The sequence below is a fragment of the Cotesia typhae genome, unplaced genomic scaffold (genome assembly GCF_013202065.1).
Source record: "Cotesia typhae breed Kobodo isofemale line unplaced genomic scaffold, CoteBio_Ctyphae scaffold_152, whole genome shotgun sequence".
Taxonomy (NCBI): domain Eukaryota; kingdom Metazoa; phylum Arthropoda; class Insecta; order Hymenoptera; family Braconidae; genus Cotesia; species Cotesia typhae.
Genome location: NW_027423776.1, coordinates 4,569,997 through 4,590,025, shown reverse-complemented (window position 1 = coordinate 4,590,025; position 20,029 = coordinate 4,569,997). Strand labels below are relative to the sequence as shown.

The 20,029-nt window shown below is 29.2% G+C and overlaps 3 protein-coding genes across 3 annotated transcripts; all 3 read right to left on the bottom strand.

Annotated features, from left to right (window-relative positions):
- Positions 1-431: 431 nt before the first annotated feature.
- G9a (histone-lysine N-methyltransferase G9a) lies at positions 432-6,132 on the bottom strand. Its single transcript, XM_074256044.1, has 9 exons — positions 4,145-6,132; positions 3,966-4,013; positions 3,673-3,776; positions 2,945-3,590; positions 2,505-2,837; positions 1,741-2,433; positions 1,400-1,650; positions 1,125-1,300; positions 432-1,036 (listed from the first exon to the last, which is right to left on the bottom strand). Exons 1-9 carry the CDS (start codon positions 5,781-5,783, stop codon positions 874-876), a joined length of 4,053 nt encoding a protein of 1,350 aa, XP_074112145.1. The 5' UTR covers positions 5,784-6,132; the 3' UTR covers positions 432-873.
- Positions 6,133-7,606: 1,474 nt separating this feature from the next.
- LOC141535881 (uncharacterized) lies at positions 7,607-15,767 on the bottom strand. The gene is made up of 8 exons (XM_074256045.1): positions 15,372-15,767; positions 13,969-14,456; positions 13,713-13,892; positions 13,261-13,395; positions 12,898-13,142; positions 10,118-10,843; positions 9,234-9,524; positions 7,607-9,148 (listed from the first exon to the last, which is right to left on the bottom strand). Exons 1-8 carry the CDS (start codon positions 15,538-15,540, stop codon positions 9,013-9,015), a joined length of 2,370 nt encoding a protein of 789 aa, XP_074112146.1. The 5' UTR covers positions 15,541-15,767; the 3' UTR covers positions 7,607-9,012.
- Positions 15,768-16,451: 684 nt separating this feature from the next.
- LOC141536328 (ATP-binding cassette sub-family F member 1) lies at positions 16,452-20,024 on the bottom strand. Its single transcript, XM_074256778.1, has 5 exons — positions 19,512-20,024; positions 18,434-18,662; positions 17,710-18,355; positions 17,440-17,618; positions 16,452-17,348 (listed from the first exon to the last, which is right to left on the bottom strand). The coding sequence occupies exons 1-5, from the start codon at positions 19,868-19,870 to the stop codon at positions 16,854-16,856; spliced, it is 1,908 nt and encodes a 635-aa protein (XP_074112879.1). The 5' UTR covers positions 19,871-20,024; the 3' UTR covers positions 16,452-16,853.
- Positions 20,025-20,029: the final 5 nt, after the last annotated feature.

Here is a 20,029-nt window from a genome sequence, read left to right as displayed (position 1 = left end):
AAATAAATAAATACCTCATTTTATTTGATACAAAAAAATTCATTTTAAATTATTTATTTTGTACAAAAGTTGATTATAGCAAAGAACACTTTACATACACAGTTATAGTTATTGTTATTGTAATTACATAATTAACAATAGCGACAAATGAGCAAACAGAGTAATGACAACTTTGATTTTTTTTTTTTTTAACAGGACGAAATCTGATTTATTAGAGCCCTAAAATATTACATTGCCTACTTCAAACTTTTATAAATTATTTTTAAACTGAAAACAACATAATTTTATATGTTTAAACGATCAAATTTTAGATATCTCAATAAATATAAATATCTAAGTTTTATTTTTTTTTAATTAAAAGCATAATTAAGAGTCAACTCTTTAAAAAAAAAAAAAAAAAAAAAAAAAAAAAAAAAAATGCAAGACAGCACATCAATTACTCCTCAAATAATTGACTTTTATCTATTTCATCAGTCAGTTAAATAAATTAACATTTATAATTTTAATTGAATATTTTTCTATCTTTTAATATTATATAAACTAAAATAAATGCATTACCAACTTTTAATTTTTCAAACCACAATTAAATAAAATTCATCTGTAAGACAAAAAGTAACAAGTGAATTGTTCATTGATTAAAAAATAATTATTGCAACCAGTAAGCTGCATCAATATGACATGATGAATATATTTAATAAATATACGACTCAACATGTTCTTTGATTCTTTGTACCTGCTTCACGTTCATCTTTAAATAATATTATTCCGTAAATAATTATTATTATAATAGTCAATAAAAAATCTATTCGTTGAGATCGACGCGATCAAATATAAAATAAATAAAATAAAATATTATTTAATTTTAATATATATTTAATTTAATTGGCCAGCTAATATCTCTTCTTGTTGGATTTTTTTTCTGTAATTATCTAACGTTACTTGAATTGTTTTCTCGGAGTATCGACAACTTAATGCACCACATGTACACGTGAATGATTTATATTTTATTATCCAAAACTTTTCTCCATAATCGAACCTGTAAAGTTTAATAACAAAGTTATTAATTAATTTAACAAATATTAATCGATATTGTCATTGGTTAATTTTTTAAATTAATAATTTACCCGAGTTCTTCGTCGGCTTCAATATTACGATTTGCGAAAAACGCTATCCTTGGAAAATGTAAATCCTGATGCTCAACAAAAACACGTACTGGAAGTAAGTTAGGAGCACATGAATGATTTATGAAACGTGCTAGATTACCATACCGCCTTGCATCAATACAATAAGTCTCTCCATCCTTAAAAAATAGTTAAAAGTTGAAAAAAACCATAAAATAATTTGATCCTTCAATTTATATATTAGCTTTAGTTTTATCTTTAATATAATCAATGCTTACTCGATTATCCAAATCAAAAAGATAAGAATCATCTTCACGATGATCAGCTTCTGAATCAGATATTATTTCCCCGACATATTCACAGACGTAACTACCCTTAGGTATATGGCGTAAACTTCTTAGACCCCATCCTTTCCCTTTCGTTCTAAATAGTTGGAATCGCTGAGTCAATCCATGTTGAACTACACGATTATTGCACGTTATTCTATTGCAAGCACAGGCTTGATTACACTCAAATAACATTGGTGGATCTGTAAAAAAAAAAAAAAAAAAATTGCAATTAAGTTAAAGAAAATTTATAGATCATTGGTGCCTAAAATTATTTAAAAGAATAAATTTACCAGCGTAATTAAACTCTGGAATTAATTTTCCTTCTTCATCATACCAACATCTTAAACTAATATTACCACAAAGACATTTTTCCGAGCTACAATTATCTTCGCAGTGACACGACTGCAATGAAGTTATTGTTCTATCAACATTAATATTACTTGTGAAACAATTTTCCACAACATACAAAAAATCTGTTGGCTTATCCTCTGAATCGAACCCATTAACACACTGTATAGGATTTAATTCTTTACCACGGGAAATGTCATTTGTAAGAATTCTTGTTGTTTTTTCCCACATATTCTCCGACAATTCAATTACTTTGGCATTTAATCTCAACGCTGCCATGGTATCACCATCAGTCGTGCAGCAATTTATAGCCGTCTCTCCAGCAGCGTTAACTTCTGATACTTTGGCACCACGTGCTAGCAACAAAACACTAACAGCATACTGGTCCTGTCGTGCTGCTATATGTAACGGCGTGTCACCATGAACATTAACAGCATTGACATCACACCCTTCGTTCAATAACATCTCTGTAATCTCAGAACTACCGCTATAAGCACTCCAGTGCAACGCTATATTTTGTTCGGCGTCTCTAATCAAAGGATCACATTTTTTGTCTACTAAAAATCGTGCTACGTCTGTATGGCAGAATTCACAAGCCCAAATTAAACTCGTCCATCCACCATCATCAACAGAATCTAAATAAATTTTTTTTTATTAAAAAATAATATTAATTTCTTATTTAATGACAAAAAAAAAAAATACTCACCTACTAAAGTCCTAGGCACTTTACATTCAGATAAAATAATCTTACAGGACTCAAGATATCCAGACTTAGCAGCCATATGTAAAGCAGTCATACCATCTTCTCCTTTAAGCGTAACGTCAGCACCAACACGTACTAAATAACGTACAATTTCAGTCTTTCCTTCCATTGCAGCTAGCATCAAAGGTGTCAATTGATTTTTATCCATAACATCTAATTGAGCACCAGCTTGAACCAGCGCATGAACACATCCCAAGTGACCGCGGTCGGCAGCTATATGAAGAGCTGTACGATGTGAGTACTCACGAAATGAGTGATTAGCATTGTAACCACATGCTAAAACAAGATTAATCCATCAATTAACTAAAGTATTTCATAATCTTAGTCATAATCATGTCATAAATTATTAATTACAAATTAATTAATTGAACGATGATAGTTACCTAAAACATTGACTAATTTATCTAAATCGCCATTTTTAACAGAAGTATAAAGACTCATTATAGTGAATCGCTCTGGACGTTCGTTGGCATTGACAGTGACTTCAGGTATCTTAATATCCTCTGGCTTGACCAAAGGACTCGGTGGCCTTTCCGCGAGTTTGGTGTTATCACCCTTACCAGGTAAACTCATCTTCGCAGAGGGAAGTTTTGAAAATTTTCTCCGCGTAGGAATATAAACAGGCTTACGAGATCCTGTCATGGTTATCAAAACGTCGACATTAGACGTCTCATTGGCACAGTGAGGACAAACAGGTTTTTTGTTGACGTAAACTTCGCAGTCACGATGAAATTGATGTCCGTTCATACATTGTACAAATTTACCTTGAGTACAAAATAAACCACACGACGGACAGCAATTGTGACGTAATAAGCGTTCTTTATGAGCACGACATAAAATAATAAATGGTACTCGTGTACTCGGCCGTCTCATTGCTACGTCATTACAATCTACTTCATTACAACATCCAATTAATCTGTTGTCTATTGAATCTATTGCTGTACAAAATAGCGGTGTTCCTGATCCTGTTATCGTTACGTATAGCTGCGATCGCACTTGACATAGACATACCATCGATTGTTCATAAGTCTATTTAATAAAAAAAAATCTAATTAATTAAACTATTAATCAGTATTAGTTGTTATTAATATTTAATTAAATTTTACTTTACCTCACTAAATACTGCCGATGATTCTGGTTTTGATGCTTGTCCCTCAGCTGGACTGGGACTTGGCACCATAGTTCTGCGAGTTCTTTTCATTGGGACGTGATATTCTAAAATGAAATATCAATTATTTAATTTATTCTTTATAAATAGACATTTCAAATATTTGTTTTATATCTTTTTTAATATGTATGTAATTATCATAATTTACAGATAAAACTTAATAAAGATAAATTGAATTTCTTAGAAAGTACAGATACGTTTTTCGTATATTAAAAATTAAAAATTAAATTTCATACCTTCTGGATAGTCATTATTTTTTCCAGCTTCTGCAGCTGAAGATCCATCTGAAATATAAAGTAATGATTAATTATTTTAATTTATCATAATAAATCTATTGATTATAAATCAGATTATTAATTATTGAATTAAAATTAATATTCAAGGTCGAAGATAGATAAATAAATGATTAGCTTACCTTCAAAAGAATCATTTTTAATAATTTTCCTAATATAACTATTATTTCTGGGCCTTCCACGGTCCTTCTTTCTCCCAGCAGGTTTCAAAAACGGTTTATCAACATCCGAAGCCGAGCTATCGTCAACAGTTTCGATTTTTGCTGGCGAGTCTTTAACCATTGGCGACAGTTTAGGCATACCCTCGTACTCAACTGACGAATTTTGTGGATCTTCGATTAATGATGTATCATTAGCAGTACTATCTCCCGGACTAGAGACTTTAGAATCATTAACAGAATTGTCAGAATAATTATTGTGATCAGTAAAAGAGTTAACTTTACTCTCTTTAACTTCTTTAACATTAGTCCGTCTAGGTCGACCTGGCTTAGTATATTTTCGTTTTTTATTTTCCTCGGTAGAATAAGACTTTTCTTTAATCGCCATAGCACTTTCTAAAACCGTACTTTTACCAGATTCCTTACAAAGTCGCCGCGCAGATCGTTTTAAACTAGGTGTTTCTTCAGTCGAGTCGCTGAATGCCCTAAATCTCGTCCTTCTTCTCCGCTTTCTCGTGGAGGGTGTCTGGTTATCACTAGTAGTGACACCAGATCCTTCTTCTTGATCTTTCTTCTCTTGATCAACTTTCTTCTCTTGATCAACAGCTGCCGGTTCAATTGAAACTATTTCTCCAGGATCCACAGTGTCGTCAACTGGATTAACTTCAGCGGGTTTTTCTGCTACCTCCTCGGTATGAACTTCAGTTTCAGGATCAGCATCAACTTCATTTTCAACGACAACATTAACTAAATTATCATCATCATTAATCACCTCAGCTTGCTGCTCCTGATCTTTGTCATTGCAATCCGACTTGACCTCTTCATCGTGTTCGTCATTGTTCTCCTCAACATCTGACTTTTCAGCAACGTCGGAATGATCATCTGAATGTTCAATCTTAACCGAAACGCCGCCAATCTGATCGCAATTACTAAGTTCATCCGGTACTAAGCTCAAATTAGAAGCGCAACTAGATATTTTAGTTTTTCTGCCATCATTTGTCGTTTCATCAATCGTTCTAAAGGTCAAAACGATTCTGGGAATGTTATCCTTTTTGGTTTCAGCTCGAGGCAATTCAATAATTTCCGGATCTTCAAGGTTCTCAACCAATCCCACTTCTTCCTGTTCTTCTCCCTCCTCTTCTTCTTCTTCTTCTTCTTCTTCTTCTTCTTCTTCTTCTTCTTCTTCAGCTTGAGCTTGAGCTTCAACTTCAGCTTCTTCTTCTTCTTCTTGCCGACCGCGATCTTCATCAGCCTGCTGATGATCTTCAGCGTTAATACTATTGATATCCACAGATTCAGGCTCTTTGTCTAGACCAATATCATTAATTTGATCATTATCATCCTCATTATCATTATTAATATCCTCTTCCTCTAAATACTCAGCATCAGTACCGATCTTAGAACTAGTATCGTCTTGTTGCTGTTCCTCAATACTCTTAGCAGCTGAATTGTTATGAATACTTCGATTAAACTCATTGGTCATGCCTTCTAATATTTTTTGTATACTAACTTTATCACCGACAGCAATCATAGTTGCTATATCATCATCCTCAAGCTCTTCTTCCGGACAACCCTCCTTACTCATATCTTTTTCTTCGGACATTTTTAATTTTTTTAACTAGCTTATTGTCAGCCAATCAACATCTTCACTAACGGACTTTTACACCGCACATTACCTATCACAAATACAAAAATTTATTTTATTAATTCGTACATTTTAATTATTTATTTATAACAACAAAAATATAAATCGGTTTCATTCATCGCTCTTCGGCAGCAGTTTAATCAATCCACTATTTATTTTCAGCCTTTTCGATAAATTACAACCTAACTAATTAAATAAAAATGTACATTACTTCAATAATGTATACTTGATAAATTTAACTAATTTTTATAAATTAATTTAATAGTGTTTTTGTTAAAAAATTGATGAAAAATATAACCAACTCGCGTGCCCCGACCACGGCACGGAGGCCATATTGATTTCTCAGGGACGGGCCGATCCAAATCCAACAAAATATTTTACTTTTTTTTTATCTATCTTTTAAAACTTTATATCTTTAATTTTTATTGTTCACTAATTATTGTATACTATTATTTAAATAGATTTTAAAATTTATTTAAAATTTTTAAGGTTATCGTAATTTTTTTATTATTATTTTCATTGTTGTTTACATGTAAAACTCGCAAAACATATGGGTATATATACGATTTTTATTTTATTTCTGTAAGATTATATAGAATTACCTTGCGCATTCAATGTTATAAATATAATTTATTTTTAATTACCAAATCTTTTCTTATTGTCTCCATATGATACAGAAAACAGCAAGTATCTGTCAACTTTTTTGTAGTAAACAAAAAAATCAAGTTTAATTTTGGAAAAACTAAAAAAATTTTGACGTTTATTTTTATTTTACAAATTTTTTTATTTTTTAAATTGTTACAATAGTAAAAATAAAATTTCCAAAACTTTTTAAAAATTTTTATTATTTTAGTAAGTTCTAACGATTTATTACAAAAAATTTTTATTACAACAGTCAATTATGAGAATTGATAATCAATTGTTTATTTTCTCAAGAAACTAAAGTCTTTGTTATAAAAATTTATCAAAGACCCGACAAGAAGTTTTTATATTTTCTTTTTTTTACTTGAAATATATAATTATTGTAACTATAAAAATATGATACTGAAGTTGACAGATATTAAAAATTCTTTAAGAGTTTTATAGCCATTAAATTATTATAAAAAAAATTTCACATCTGAAAATTAATAAAAATTACAAGTGAAAATTTTTAGAAGCATTTTTTTATTGTAATTGATTTGTTAAAAAAAAATTTTTAAATTGACAGCTGACAGCTAACTTCAGTATTATATTAATTATAATAAAAAAATGCTTCTAAATATTTTCACTTGTAATTTTTATCCATTTTCACAGGTGGAATTTCTTAATTAATTTTTTTTTATGATAATTTAAATGCCATAAAATTTCAAAAAAATTTTTTGGCTGTCAACTTCAGTGTTGTAAAAAAATTATTAGTATTTTTGAATATTAATAATAAATTTGACTAATAATAAAAAAATAAATTATATGCATATAAACTAATTTGCAAATTAAAAATTTAGTTTTTGAATATAAATGATGAAGAGTAAAACAAAAATTATTAAATTTATATTAATATTAATAAACAAATAGATTAAACATAAATATAAAAATTAATATAATTATAAAAAAGAAAAGAAATGAGAATAAACTCAAAAAATCGATTTTACTTGGCATGCGTGAATTATTTTATTCAGGCTATTGAGGACATACCGGGTATGCAGAATTATATAAACATACCTGTACATAGATATATAAATAAATAAAAATGTAATTTAAAAAAATCTAGGGGAGGATTTAGGAAGAAAAATAAAGAATAAATATCGTATAAATATAAGTTTATTTACATCGCAACAGATACTCTGACGGAAGTAATTGTCGGTACGAACGTGTACGTGTATGTGTGTGTATGTTTATTATATAGAGTACTATTTATTGTATTAAATGAATATCGATTAAAATTAATAATTACAATTTATCTTCATCCGCAATGCATTTATCAATTAAATAATATACAATTTTATTATTTTATATCTCTGTTAATTAATATATTTATTTTTATAATAATAATAATAATCAATGCCGTAAGGCTTGTGCATTTTTTACATCGTGAATATTTTAGTCACGATTACAAATATATAATAGTTTATCGATCTCTTGTAATTGTGTACAAAAATTTACGTATTTTTTATGAAGTCACACAATCCCCCTTACAATTATTCATTAATAAATAAATCAGAGCGATTATCAAAATTTTTTATCAATTAGTAATGCCAAGATATATTAAGCTCAAGATTTTTTTATGTAATTCAATTTTATAAATATTATTATAGTAATGTTAGAAAAGACATAAAAATTTTCACAAATTTTTGACAAGTATTTTCTTTATTTTAATCAATTATCGCGCGTATTTTTTGACTTCAAATATTTAATTTTTAATTAAATATTTTTGAAAAAAAAAATTATTTTATATAGGCCGTGATTTAATTTTTTTTTTTTCACTTTATTTTAATATTTTAATTTTGCAATTTTGCTCTATTTTTAATCATCAATAGTTAAAAATTTTAAACTACAATGTAAAGTACAATATTGAGCAACATAATTACATAATTAAAGTATTAAAATATCTTCCAATTAAAAATTTTAATGAAAAACGATACCGCGTATTTTTTTTCAAAACCCGCAAATTCTTTAATATATTCGAATAGTTTTTTGACAAGCGATATAAAAAGTTGAGCACATTGTTACTGATTTAAATACAAATAGGCGATACAAGAGGCATTGAAAAATGTTAATATATAATTTCTCTCTTTTCCATATATATTTATATAGAATTATAAATAAATCAATATACACGAACAAATATAAATTTCGTGACTCAAGACTACGATGCAATTATTAAAACTCATCAACCAATTAACGTCACTTTAATTACAAACGCGTGTAAAAATTTTATAGTCACACAGACGTTTTGCACATAATCTTTTAATAAACATAATGTTAATTATTAATTATTATTATTAGATAATGTGACGAGCTAAAGATCGCGTGTTATATTAAATTTTGTACCGCACAGAAACATTATTCAACTTGAAAATTCGACTATTTAAGTATAATTATTCAATAATCCAATAATCAATTAAGCGATTTATCAGAATAGTCTTCGATAAGACAATTGTATGGCACTAATGTGGATTGTTAATTATTACGAGGCAATTATAACGGTGGGTTATGGAAGCGGAGGCCTTCTCTGTGGTTCTGGTGTGTAATGAAGTCGCGCACGTACGTGCTGAGGACTACCAGGTACTGAATTACTTTCAGAAAGTCTTCGAGGTGGTGGTTGAGGTGGTGACGGTGATACGTACCTAAAAAAATATTTATTAATTCGTTACAAAGTATTTTATCGTTTTTATGAACTCAGTATTTTTTTATCAATAAACTTCAAATTACCTTCGAGAAAATGACGGCGATGGTTGATCGATTAAATTTCTTCTTAGAGCGAGAGGGGATTCCCCGCGACTGAATCGCGGAGGTGGTTCCGGTGAAGGTGCTCGATCACCACCGAGCCTCAATCTTACATAAGAAGCGAATCTTTTCTTGGCTGATTCTTTGGGATTTGCCACCTCGATGGGAGCTGTCTTAGGTAAAGGGTCTTGATTTAACTGATGAGCGAAACGTGAAATCAATAATTGAGGGCTTGATGGTCCGTGGGAACCAGACGCAGGTGGTTCTGATGGATATCTACAATAATTACTTTAATTTTTTTTTTTTATTAATAAATTGCTCTTAAAAATTTTATACAGATGTCATTAAAGCTTCAATATTTTATTTTTTTAGCAAGTATTTTATTTATTTATAAAAAAAAAGATTTTTAAAATTTGCTTTAGTGTCATCTATAAAATAATTATACTGAAATCAATAGACATTTTTTTAAATATTCATAATATTTAAATTGCTATAAAAAAAAATTCCACGTGTAAAATTAAAAGAGCGAATTTAAAAAGTGCAATTTCATTTCTTGTGATAACTACTCTTAGAGATATTTTTTTTATAATGCTAATAATTTAAAATTATAAAGTAAACGAAAATTGATTTAATTTAATTTAATTGAAATGTTATTACTTTTTTTTTTTACCTATAACCAAATTTAATTAATGTAAATCTAATGTATAAAGCCGATTGGCGTTTGAATAAATAAATAAATAAATTTTTAAAAAATATTTTTTTTTTTATCATAATTGATTTGTTGTAAAAATTAAAAAAATTTCCAGATGTCTGCTGATTTCAGTATCATTTAAAATAAGGTTTAACATAAATAAATAATAATAAAATACCTTTTACGACTTATCATCGGACTTCCATAAATTTCATAAGGCGAATGAGTTTGCAGAGAAATCGGTGGAGTTTGTGTAGGAGTGGAATATTGTCCCAGCCTTTGCTGTACGAAGGGTGAATACTTAGCGGATTCAGTAATAGGCTGAATGACACCCGGGGGATCAACATTCTCTCGTCTCCATGGTGAATAGTCGCGGGTAAAAGGACTGAGAGACCGTGAAACAGTTTGCCATCGATCTGCACTCCCGTCACGTTCATCCAATCTACTATTATGATAGGACTTATCCAGCGAATTGATATCTATTTTACAGACACTCGAACCATTTGTCGATCTACGATTTTGCTCGATATACTGACGGTAAGGCGAGTAAGATCTTGTCGCCGTAGTCACTCCAGTAGTCGTTGACAATGTATTCGATACATGTATTGGATCTTGCTCATTTGTTTTATTCGTTGGTGGTGAGAAAGGCCTCGTTATTTCTTTACGTCTCCATGCATACGGACTGTACGGTACATAGGTCGATAATCCATTCTCTGCGCTCGTTAGTCTCTGATAAAACGACGAAAATGTACTGTTTGTATTTTGAGGCTCTTTGGTAACTGTTGCTGCTGTCGTGTTGTTTTTTAAATAATTCTGGGTCTCCGTTTGATTGTTGCGTAAATTTGAAGTTTGTTTCAGAGAAATGTGTCCTGTTACTCGCTGCTGTTTATCATTTTCCGTTAATCTGAAATTAAATTTTTTTTTTATAATTATTTGTTTTATTTTTTGATTTTGTTTGTTAAGAAATTTTATTAAAATTTAGTTTTAATAAATTTTCTTTGTGATTAAAGTCCGTAATTGATTTTTTTTTTTAAATAAAATTTAATGCAAAGCAAAATAATTTATTTTTAATAAAAATTAAAAACTCAATTTTCGGACTTAACAATGATTGACAATGAACGAAAAAAATATTTAGAGAAGATCCACGTAAACGCCAGTGTGAAATCCTGCAGAAATCCTGTGCATTTTTTTTTTTTTTTTTTTTTTTTTTTTTAAATGAAATCAAGAGTTAATGGAAAGTTATAATGTTAATAATAAATTTCATGCATTAAAGGAACTTATATTAGTATAAATTCATCAATAAAATTTTTATTTTTATTATTTATGAATTTTATAAAATTATTTTATCAAGCAAAAAATTCAAGCATTTCTGAACTAGTAAATTTATTTTTTAATTATACTGAAAATATTTTTTGTTAATAAATTTACTAGAACATAATGACGTTTAAAAATGTAAATAAAAATTCAAAAATAATTCTAAATAAAAATTTCAGTATTATTATTATTGATACTTAATAAAAATAGTGAGAGAAAGAGATAGAGAAAGGAAGATAAAGGGAAAATTGATAGCGATTGAAATAAAAAAACTAATAAGCAAAAAATATCACATCACGTAGACAGTCAGGCAATACAAAAAAATAAAATAAACATCGAATACTTTGTAATAAATAAAAAAAGATTGCTTACCATGAGTGGGGGTTGAAGGGTGGGATGTGTAACAGGCACGTGCACAAACCAAACAACTCGAAATGAAAATTGGACAGATTGCATATTTCTGGTTTTTTAACTTTTTAAAGATTTTGTGGTGTCTGTTCAAAGGTTGCGGATACTTTTGTGATTTTTGTGTCTAATATAATATTATTATCTTTATTGATTATTTTTTTTTTTTTAACAGTAAGGATGTGTTGGAGTATGTATTTATGTGGTGAGAGTGGAGGTGAGGAAGCGAAGATGCTACGCTGCGCTGCCTCCCTCAAGCTCAACGCTGCAACACAATTTAACACGCACGGAAACGTTTAAATCGAATTAAACGATTTCATTTGAACGAATTCTATCGGTTTTTATTTTTAATAAAAGATAAGACAATTTGGTAATTAATATTTATTAATATTTTATTTAACAGCCGGTTTTTATGCTTTGTTATAAAGAATTTTAAATAATACAGCGATCTTTGTAATGTGATATACAAAATTTTGCCTGATATTATTTAAATAAGCCTTTTTATTTAAATAATTCAGTTTGTTTTATAGTTATTTCAATTAGTACCACCAGAGTAATTGTTCAAATTTTTTTTTTTTAATTAATTTAAGTATTAATTTTTATGTATATTAATTTGTTACATCAAAAAATGTACCAATAAAAAAAAATATTAAAAAAGTTTATTGTGAGGAATGATTATATATAAAAATAAATTTACGCTTAATTTCACTGAATAAATATAAAAAAAAAAATCATTCAAATAAAATGACTTATTTTGAACACTAATTATGAAATAATTATTTTTGAAAAAAATAATTAAAAAACGAGTTATTTTTTTACAGCAAAGAACAAATTTTTACAAAATAAAAATAAAAGTAGATAAATGATATAAAAGAAAAAAAAATATGTAATTGACCAAAACTGAATTACTCGTGGATGTATTTTGAATAAATCAGGATACCTGGTTATTATTATAATAAAAAATAAAATACCAAACCAAACATTATTTTATTAGTCGGGAATCTCATGCCGTTTTAAATTTCTAACTATATTCGATTCCTCACTAGAAAAAAAAGTCGAAAAAAAAATTATAAAAACATTCTCGTATCTACATTACATCGTAATTATAATAAATAAAGATCATTCTGTACAATGATAAAAACAAACTCTAAATCGTTTATAGAAAATTTAAAAAATTTATCTAAGATTCAAAATAAAAGATTTAATAAATAAAATCCACTTTGTTTCAATGATACTCACCTAGGTTCGAGTTGTTTCATAACTCTACCGAGCCACTGACTCCCAGACGCAGGCAACGAGGGATTAGCGCTGTCTGTTTGAACGTCGTATTTTTTAATAAACGAATGTTCCATAAGTTTATTATATTTAGGCCGTTGTTTGTAATTTTTCGTTAAACAGCACGTGACAAAAGAACGAAATTCCTTTGAAAATGGTATGGCTAAAGGAAGAGCTGGTGGATCTTCTTGTACCACCCTGCTCAAAACCTAATTTAAAAAAATTTTAAACATTATTCTTTAATTTTAAGTCTTAGTTAGTAACAAGATAATCAATGTAAAAAATTTTTAATCCAATTATTTAAAAATAGATAATAAAAATATTTACTTCAAAATCAGTCTTGCAATCTCGATAAGGGAAAACTCCAGTAGCTAATTCCACCAAAGTTATACCCAAACTCCAAACGTCTGCTCTAATATCATAGTCTGGTTTGGTGGGATCTGGCGGGTCTATTCTCTCCGGCTGAAAATTATAATTTAATTAGCTCTAAATTATTAAACCGTCATTCCCTGATTAGTTATATTCAACACTACCAAATTTTCCATTCATATTCATTAATAATATTATTATTATATTAATCGATTTTATTTATCTTTTCTAATCAAAGCTAGTCAATTAATTATTTCTATACCAGATTATTACTTTGAAGTTAATTGAAATAAATAATTTAGTATCATATCAAGCATAATCTCTTTTTAATTGATTTAAAGAATTTTATTGACGTCATAAACGTGTATTGGCGTCAAATTATTTGTCTAAAAAAGTTGTTAAATAATTACCGCCATATAAGCCGCGCATCCTGCACTTCTGGTCTTAGCTTTGCTGTCAACTAAACGCCCAGAAATACCAAAATCACATAATTTAACACCGCCCGATTCATCCAACAAAATATTACTAGGCTTAACGTCTCTATGAATAACTCCATGTGAATCTTTCAGGTACGACAGTGCTTTAACAGTCTGTTGGATAAAAAAAAATAAATAGAATTAAAAAATTAAATAAATTACAAATAAAATAATTGGATGTTTAACTTACTGCAACAGTAACTTTGCCTAAAAAATCTTCGGGTATCGGTTGCCTTAATTTTTTTAATAATTTATCTAGACAAGTAGCCATCAGCTCCATACAAATCCACACATCCGACTCGGTAATAAAACAGCCTAAGCACTGTACAATGTAAGGACAATCGTGGGACTTTAGGACGACGTCAAGATCCATAATGATACGTTTGTTTTCTTCAGAATTACCCGAGCGTCGCATTTGCTTTACGGCAATAACCACACCGCTGGGTTTGTGCTTCATTTTAACGACATGTCCACAAGTTCCATTGCCCAGCTCTCCCAAGTGCTCAAGATCCTTCATATCCGTCTGATACTTCTGCCCGTTTATCGTAAGTATCCCATTCATTTTCATTATTTCCTGGAGTTTTGACTCAACTTCACTGTCACAGGTTTTTGGCTGTACCATCTGTATCGGCAAATCTAATTGTTTCCTCGGTCGTGTCGGTGTTCCCATATCTCCAACTATTTTTTTTTTTTTAAGAAAAAAATTTATCAGTATGTTAATCTCAAAATATAAAAAATTATAAATAAAATGAGGCTGAAGTTAGCAGACACTTGACAATTTTTTAATTTTTTTTAACAAATAAATTACTTCCAAAAAATTATTTTAAAAAAATTGTATTTGTAGTTTTTTAAAATTTCTAAATGTCAATTTTTTTTGCCATAATTTATTTGTTACAAAAATTCTTAAAATTATCAACTATCTGCTGTTAATTTTGATTGTTTATAAATTATTAAAAAATTATCAGATGTCTGCTAAATTTACACTCATTAAAAATCTCATTTACAATTTTTCAGAGCTTCTAAAGATGAAATTTTTAAATAAAATTTTCTGGCTATAATTAAAAAAAAAAAAATTCTAAAAATTATCAGATGTCTTTCAATTTCAGTATCATTAAATAAATATATTGATACGTAATTTTTTTTTGCATTAGATGGAATTAACTGGTTGATGATAATTAGAGTTTACTTAGAATTGGGAAATAAAAATTTTTCTAGATACAGAAAAGGGATTAAAATTCCTGAAGAGTAAATAAGGTAAGAAATTTAAATAGAAAGTTTCGAGAATGTCAAAATAAAAAGAGATTAAGTATAAAATAAGGTATTAAAGTATTACGTCAAAAATTTCCGCGTAGTATGTATGCAATAAGTTGTCATATAAAAATAACAAGACAAGGATAATCAACATAACCTGTTCATGGTATTAATAAAAATATTTATCAGCTATTACTGTATATAGTATCAATAAATAGATTTAAATGAAAATAATTATTAAGTTTTGAGGAAGCTATGCAGAAATATTAATAGAGGTGTTAAATATGACAGAGCAAATTGAAATTATGTAAAAATATAACTAAATATATAGATGATATATACGTTGCCGTGGTCTTCGGGCGGCTGGTGAAGACATCGGTGCTGAAGAGGAACCCTGGACCCCAGAACCTGGTGGCATATCGTTAACTCGTCGGTCCCGATCCCGAGACTCGGTTTCAGCTCTTAACCGCTCTTGCAAATTTAATATTTTATTTTCTAACGTACTAGACATTATTTTTTTCTTTGTCTTGGTCTTGCTTTTTAATTTTAATTGTTAATATTTAATTACACGCACTAATTTCCAAAACACTATTCCCTGGATTTTTTTTATAGTCAGTGTCCAACTGGTACATTTATTAAACAATTTTAACAGACATTATTAAAATATTCAACGATTCTTTTGGTGTCTCAGTATCAGTCTGCCCTTTTTGGCAGCATTGAACTGCACCAAGTGAAAACCCCCAGTGTAATAGAGAGGAAAAAAATAAAATAACAAGACGGTAGCGTCAAGTTGGTTGTTCCAGAGTGTGGTGCCAGCTGTCATTTTAAATTTTTCGATTTTCGCTTATACTTGCTGTTGGTAAAGTATTGATTGTTGGTTTGTTTTTGGAATGACTGGAATGACATTCAAGTCAGCTGTCACTTGATAATTTTTTAATTTTTTTTAACAAAAAAATTATTTTTAAAAAAATTGCATTTTTAATTTTACTAAATTTCTACAAGTCCATTTTTTGAATAATTTTTTTTTTGCAATAATTGATTTATTAAAGAAAATAAAAAAAATTGTCAAGTGACAGTTAAGTTTAATGTCATGTTTTTATAAATAATCAAATATTTTAAAATAAACAAATATATATGAGGAGCTGGTTTTCAAAAAGGTATCTTTTCATATTTTAAAAGAGCAGTTTTTTGAATTTTGTAATATTAATTATTTTAAGAATTATATATCGTCGCACGTATGGAATTTTTAAAATTTTCATTTTAAAAAAAATGGCGGCTGATTGAAAACTTTCTTACTATTCTTACTGTTTTTTTTTTTTTTGTTTTAACTCGACTAAAAAAATCTTTGACATAAAAATTTTTCAAATTCCGTACGTGCGACGATAACTACATTTTTACTGATTAAAATAAAAAAATTATCACTTTTTTAATAAGCTTTTCATTAAATTTATTGACAAAAACAGCTTTCCATATATGATTCAATATAATTAATTGTAAATTCATGATACTGAAATGAATAGATATCTAAAAATTTTTTTCAATTTTTATAACAATTAAATTACTGTGAAAAAAAATTCACGTGTAGAAATTTAAAAAAAAATTTTAATTGCGAATTATTAAAAATATTTTTTTATCATAATTAATTTGTTATAAAAATTTAAAAAACTGTCAAATGTCTGCTGATCTCAACATCATATAAATTCCTCGCTATCATCCGTCAACTATACAAAATTAAATTAAAAGTCAACTAAGCTGTAATTACTCTCTTGAATATAATTATGCATGGAAATGAATTTATAATGACTAGGTCGGATGAGCGTTAGGTCATTGAGCAACAGCAGCATTAGCTGCTATACTAGGATTATTAATAATTTCACCCAAGCTTTCAAGCAACTCTTTTCTGTAATCGTCGAAGTCACCGTCGACTTCAAAGATATTCTGGTTTTCGATAACATAAAGACAACACTTAGTGTCACGAATCAGCCGTTCGTCGTGAGACACAATAATCACACCGCCTTTGTACCCATTTATCGCGTGCGCTAGTGCGTCGATTGATTCGATATCAAGATTATTCGTCGGTTCATCGAGAATGACAACATCTGGAGCGTTGAGACACAACTCAGCTAAGGCAACACGCGCTTTTTGTCCACCAGACAGATCTTTCATTTTGATCGTATGTGCGTGTGAGCTCAGTCCAAATGTTCCCAATTGTTTCCTAGCTTTTTCATAAGGCAAATTAAACAAACGCATCAAATATTCTGACGGTGTTTCTTCCGCAGTTAAATGCTCTCCTGAATGCTGATCGAAACGACCGATACGCTGTAAAATAAATAATTAGATAAATATCATTGATTTTAAGTGTTATAAAGGAGTTTGCTTTACATAAATACAAAAAATAAAAACAACATACCAATCGATGATTACGAATAAGGTCACCTTGTAACGGAGTTAATTCACCTAATAATAATTTTAAAAATGTTGACTTTCCTACACCATTAGGACCAACGATAGCAACACGTGAATTTAAATCAATACCAAAATCAACATCTTTGAACAATAATTTTTCAGTGTCGTAGCCAAACGATACATCTAAAAAAATAAAAATAAAATTTTAAAAATATCAATTAATAAGCAATAATATAAAATTATTTAAACACAAAAAAAAATTAATTAAACTTACTATGAAGTCCGAGAATTGGAGGTTGAAGTGGTGGTGGATCAGGAAAACTAAATTTGACAACATACTCCCGTGGTTTCTGCAAAAGTTCCTGAGGTCCAGTATCTTCTTCTTGTTTCTGCATTTTAGTTCTATTTTTTTCTTGTTTCCTCGTCAGAGCTTCCTTTTGTTTCTTTTCCGCTTGTTTCTTACTCTGTCCTGAAGCTTTCATTTCTTTCAGCCGCTTTTCTTGCTTCTCGTACAGCTTCATCGCCTCCTTCCACTTAGTCTCGTACATTTTCTTAAACAACGTGTAATTTCCCTTGTAGTAAAATAATTTTTCTTGATCCAAATGGACGATATCCGTGCAAACGTTGTCCAAGAAACTTTGATCGTGAGACACGATGAGTAGTGTTTTCTTCCAGCCTTGCAGGTAGTTATCCAACCAAATAACAGCGTTTAGATCTAAATGATTTGTCGGTTCATCGAGCAGTAAGAGTGTTGGTTCAACAAACAGGGCACGAGCTAATGAGACACGCATCCGCCATCCTCCGGAGAAGTTTTTGGTCGGGCGGTTTTGCATTTGTTTACTGAATCCTAGACCAGCTAAAATTCTGCGCGCACGTGGTTCTGCTGAATCGGCTCCTATTGCTTTCAGTTCTTCATAAACCTATTGAATGTTACGAATAATTTATAGCAAAAATTTTTTTTCGCAATTGAAAAAATAAAAAAAAAATTAATAACTAACCTCTTGTAATCGTGCTTGAATAGCTTCATCACTGTTAGTCTCAGCTTTCTGCTCCAATTCTTTACATTCTTTTTGCAATGATTTACACTTAACATCAGCATTAAGTACTACCTCAACAGCTGGCGTTTCATCGGCAACAACTTCTTGTTCACAATAAAGTACATCAATATTTGGTGGAATATTAAATGCTCTATTTGCTATGTGACGCAGTAATGTTGTCTTACCATGCCTATAAAATAAAAAAATAAAAATCTATATTATTAAAAGAATAAGCAAAATTTTTTGGCCAGTGAATTTATATGATAAAATGGGTTTTTATTTGGTATCGTTGGAAAAGTCTTGACCTGGAGTTGTGCCTTTTCATGCTTTTATATCATTCTCACCAATAGTCAATTTATGATGCTAAGTATTTAGGATGCATTCGAAAATGCTCTATCTTTAGATACATAATTAAGAAATGACCTTGTATCCTGTGAACTATTGACATTTTTTAAAGTATAATCTCATTTCGAAGTTACACTCATCAAGACCTTTCATTCAAGTACCCACATCATTTTTTCATATATTTATATATTATATATATAATATATGTATATATGAAAAATATATCAAAATGCATGTGGGTACTCAAATGAAAGCTCTTGATGAATGTAACATCGGAATGAGCTTATATCTTTAAAAACGTCCATAGTTAAAAAAGTACAGTACAATTTAACAAAATTAATTATTTAATAAAGCAAAATTGTATTTATTTATAGTTCACAAATCACGGCAGTCACACAGTGACTGCAAGGTTGCGAGTGATCATTAAAAAAAAAAGATGTATTATAATTTTAAATATGATACTGAAATAAACAAACATCTAACAATTCTTGAAATTTTTATAACAAATCAATCATTATAAAAAAAAATTTTTTTAATTTGCACTTAAATTTTTTTTTAATTTCTACACATGGAACATTTGTGCTAAATTTTTCTCACTATAATTTAATTGTTATAACAATCTAAAAAATTGTTAAATGTCTATTAAATTCAGTATCATCTTTAAATATAAGAAATTAAAAAACTAAATAATTACCCATTAGGACCAACAAGACCATAACGTCTTCCCTGTGCTATCAGCAAAGTAGCATCAGTAAACAATTGTTTTCCTTTAGCAGCTATACTAAAATTTTCAACTTTAATATCAACAGCATGCTCCAACAACTGAGCACCGCGGGTGAGAGTTTCACTCTGCGACACAGTGAAATTCGAGTCCAGATCACTGTGACCCTGACCACCAACTTTGGTAAGGATCTCCAGATTTTTTTCATACTCTTGCTGTTTTTTCAATTTCTTTTTTTCTTTGTGCGATAATTTTTTACCTTCATCCTCGACTCCCATTTCAGAGACCTTGTCGGTGACTTCCTCGAGATCTTTCTTGGACTTTGATGACATATTGGAGATTTAACTTGGAATCCAGGAAAGATAATGATGGAATGGCACCTCGTGCTCTGATTACTTTCACTAATCACTTATAACTGTTACGGGTTGCTGTGTAGAGAACAGAATGAGCAGGAGAATAAATAACGTGCTTTTTAGGGGTTATGCAGCGTG

Bases quoted from the DNA above. Each gene is read 5' to 3' on its own strand.
- LOC141536328 (XM_074256778.1), bottom strand. From the start codon at position 19,870: ATGTCATCAAAGTCCAAGAAAGATCTCGAGGAAGTCACCGACAAGGTC. The intron at 18,663-19,511 runs GTAATTATTTAG...TTTATTTTATAG, and splicing joins GGTCTTGTTGGTCCTAATGG to GCATGGTAAGACAACATTAC. The intron at 17,619-17,709 runs GTAAGTTTAATT...TTATTTTTTTAG, and splicing joins TCCAATTCTCGGACTTCATA to ATGTATCGTTTGGCTACGAC.
- G9a (XM_074256044.1), bottom strand. From the start codon at position 5,783: ATGTCCGAAGAAAAAGATATGAGTAAGGAGGGTTGTCCGGAAGAAGAG. The intron at 4,014-4,144 runs GTAAGCTAATCA...TTTATATTTCAG, and splicing joins TAAAAATGATTCTTTTGAAG to ATGGATCTTCAGCTGCAGAA. The intron at 1,037-1,124 runs GTAAATTATTAA...TAAACTTTACAG, and splicing joins GAAGCCGACGAAGAACTCGG to GTTCGATTATGGAGAAAAGT.
- LOC141535881 (XM_074256045.1), bottom strand. From the start codon at position 15,540: ATGTCTAGTACGTTAGAAAATAAAATATTAAATTTGCAAGAGCGGTTA. The intron at 10,844-12,897 runs GTGAGTATCATT...ATTTAATTTCAG, and splicing joins ATGAAACAACTCGAACCTAG to ATTAACGGAAAATGATAAAC. The intron at 9,149-9,233 runs GTAATTTGAAGT...ATATTTTTTTAG, and splicing joins TCGCCGTCATTTTCTCGAAG to GTACGTATCACCGTCACCAC.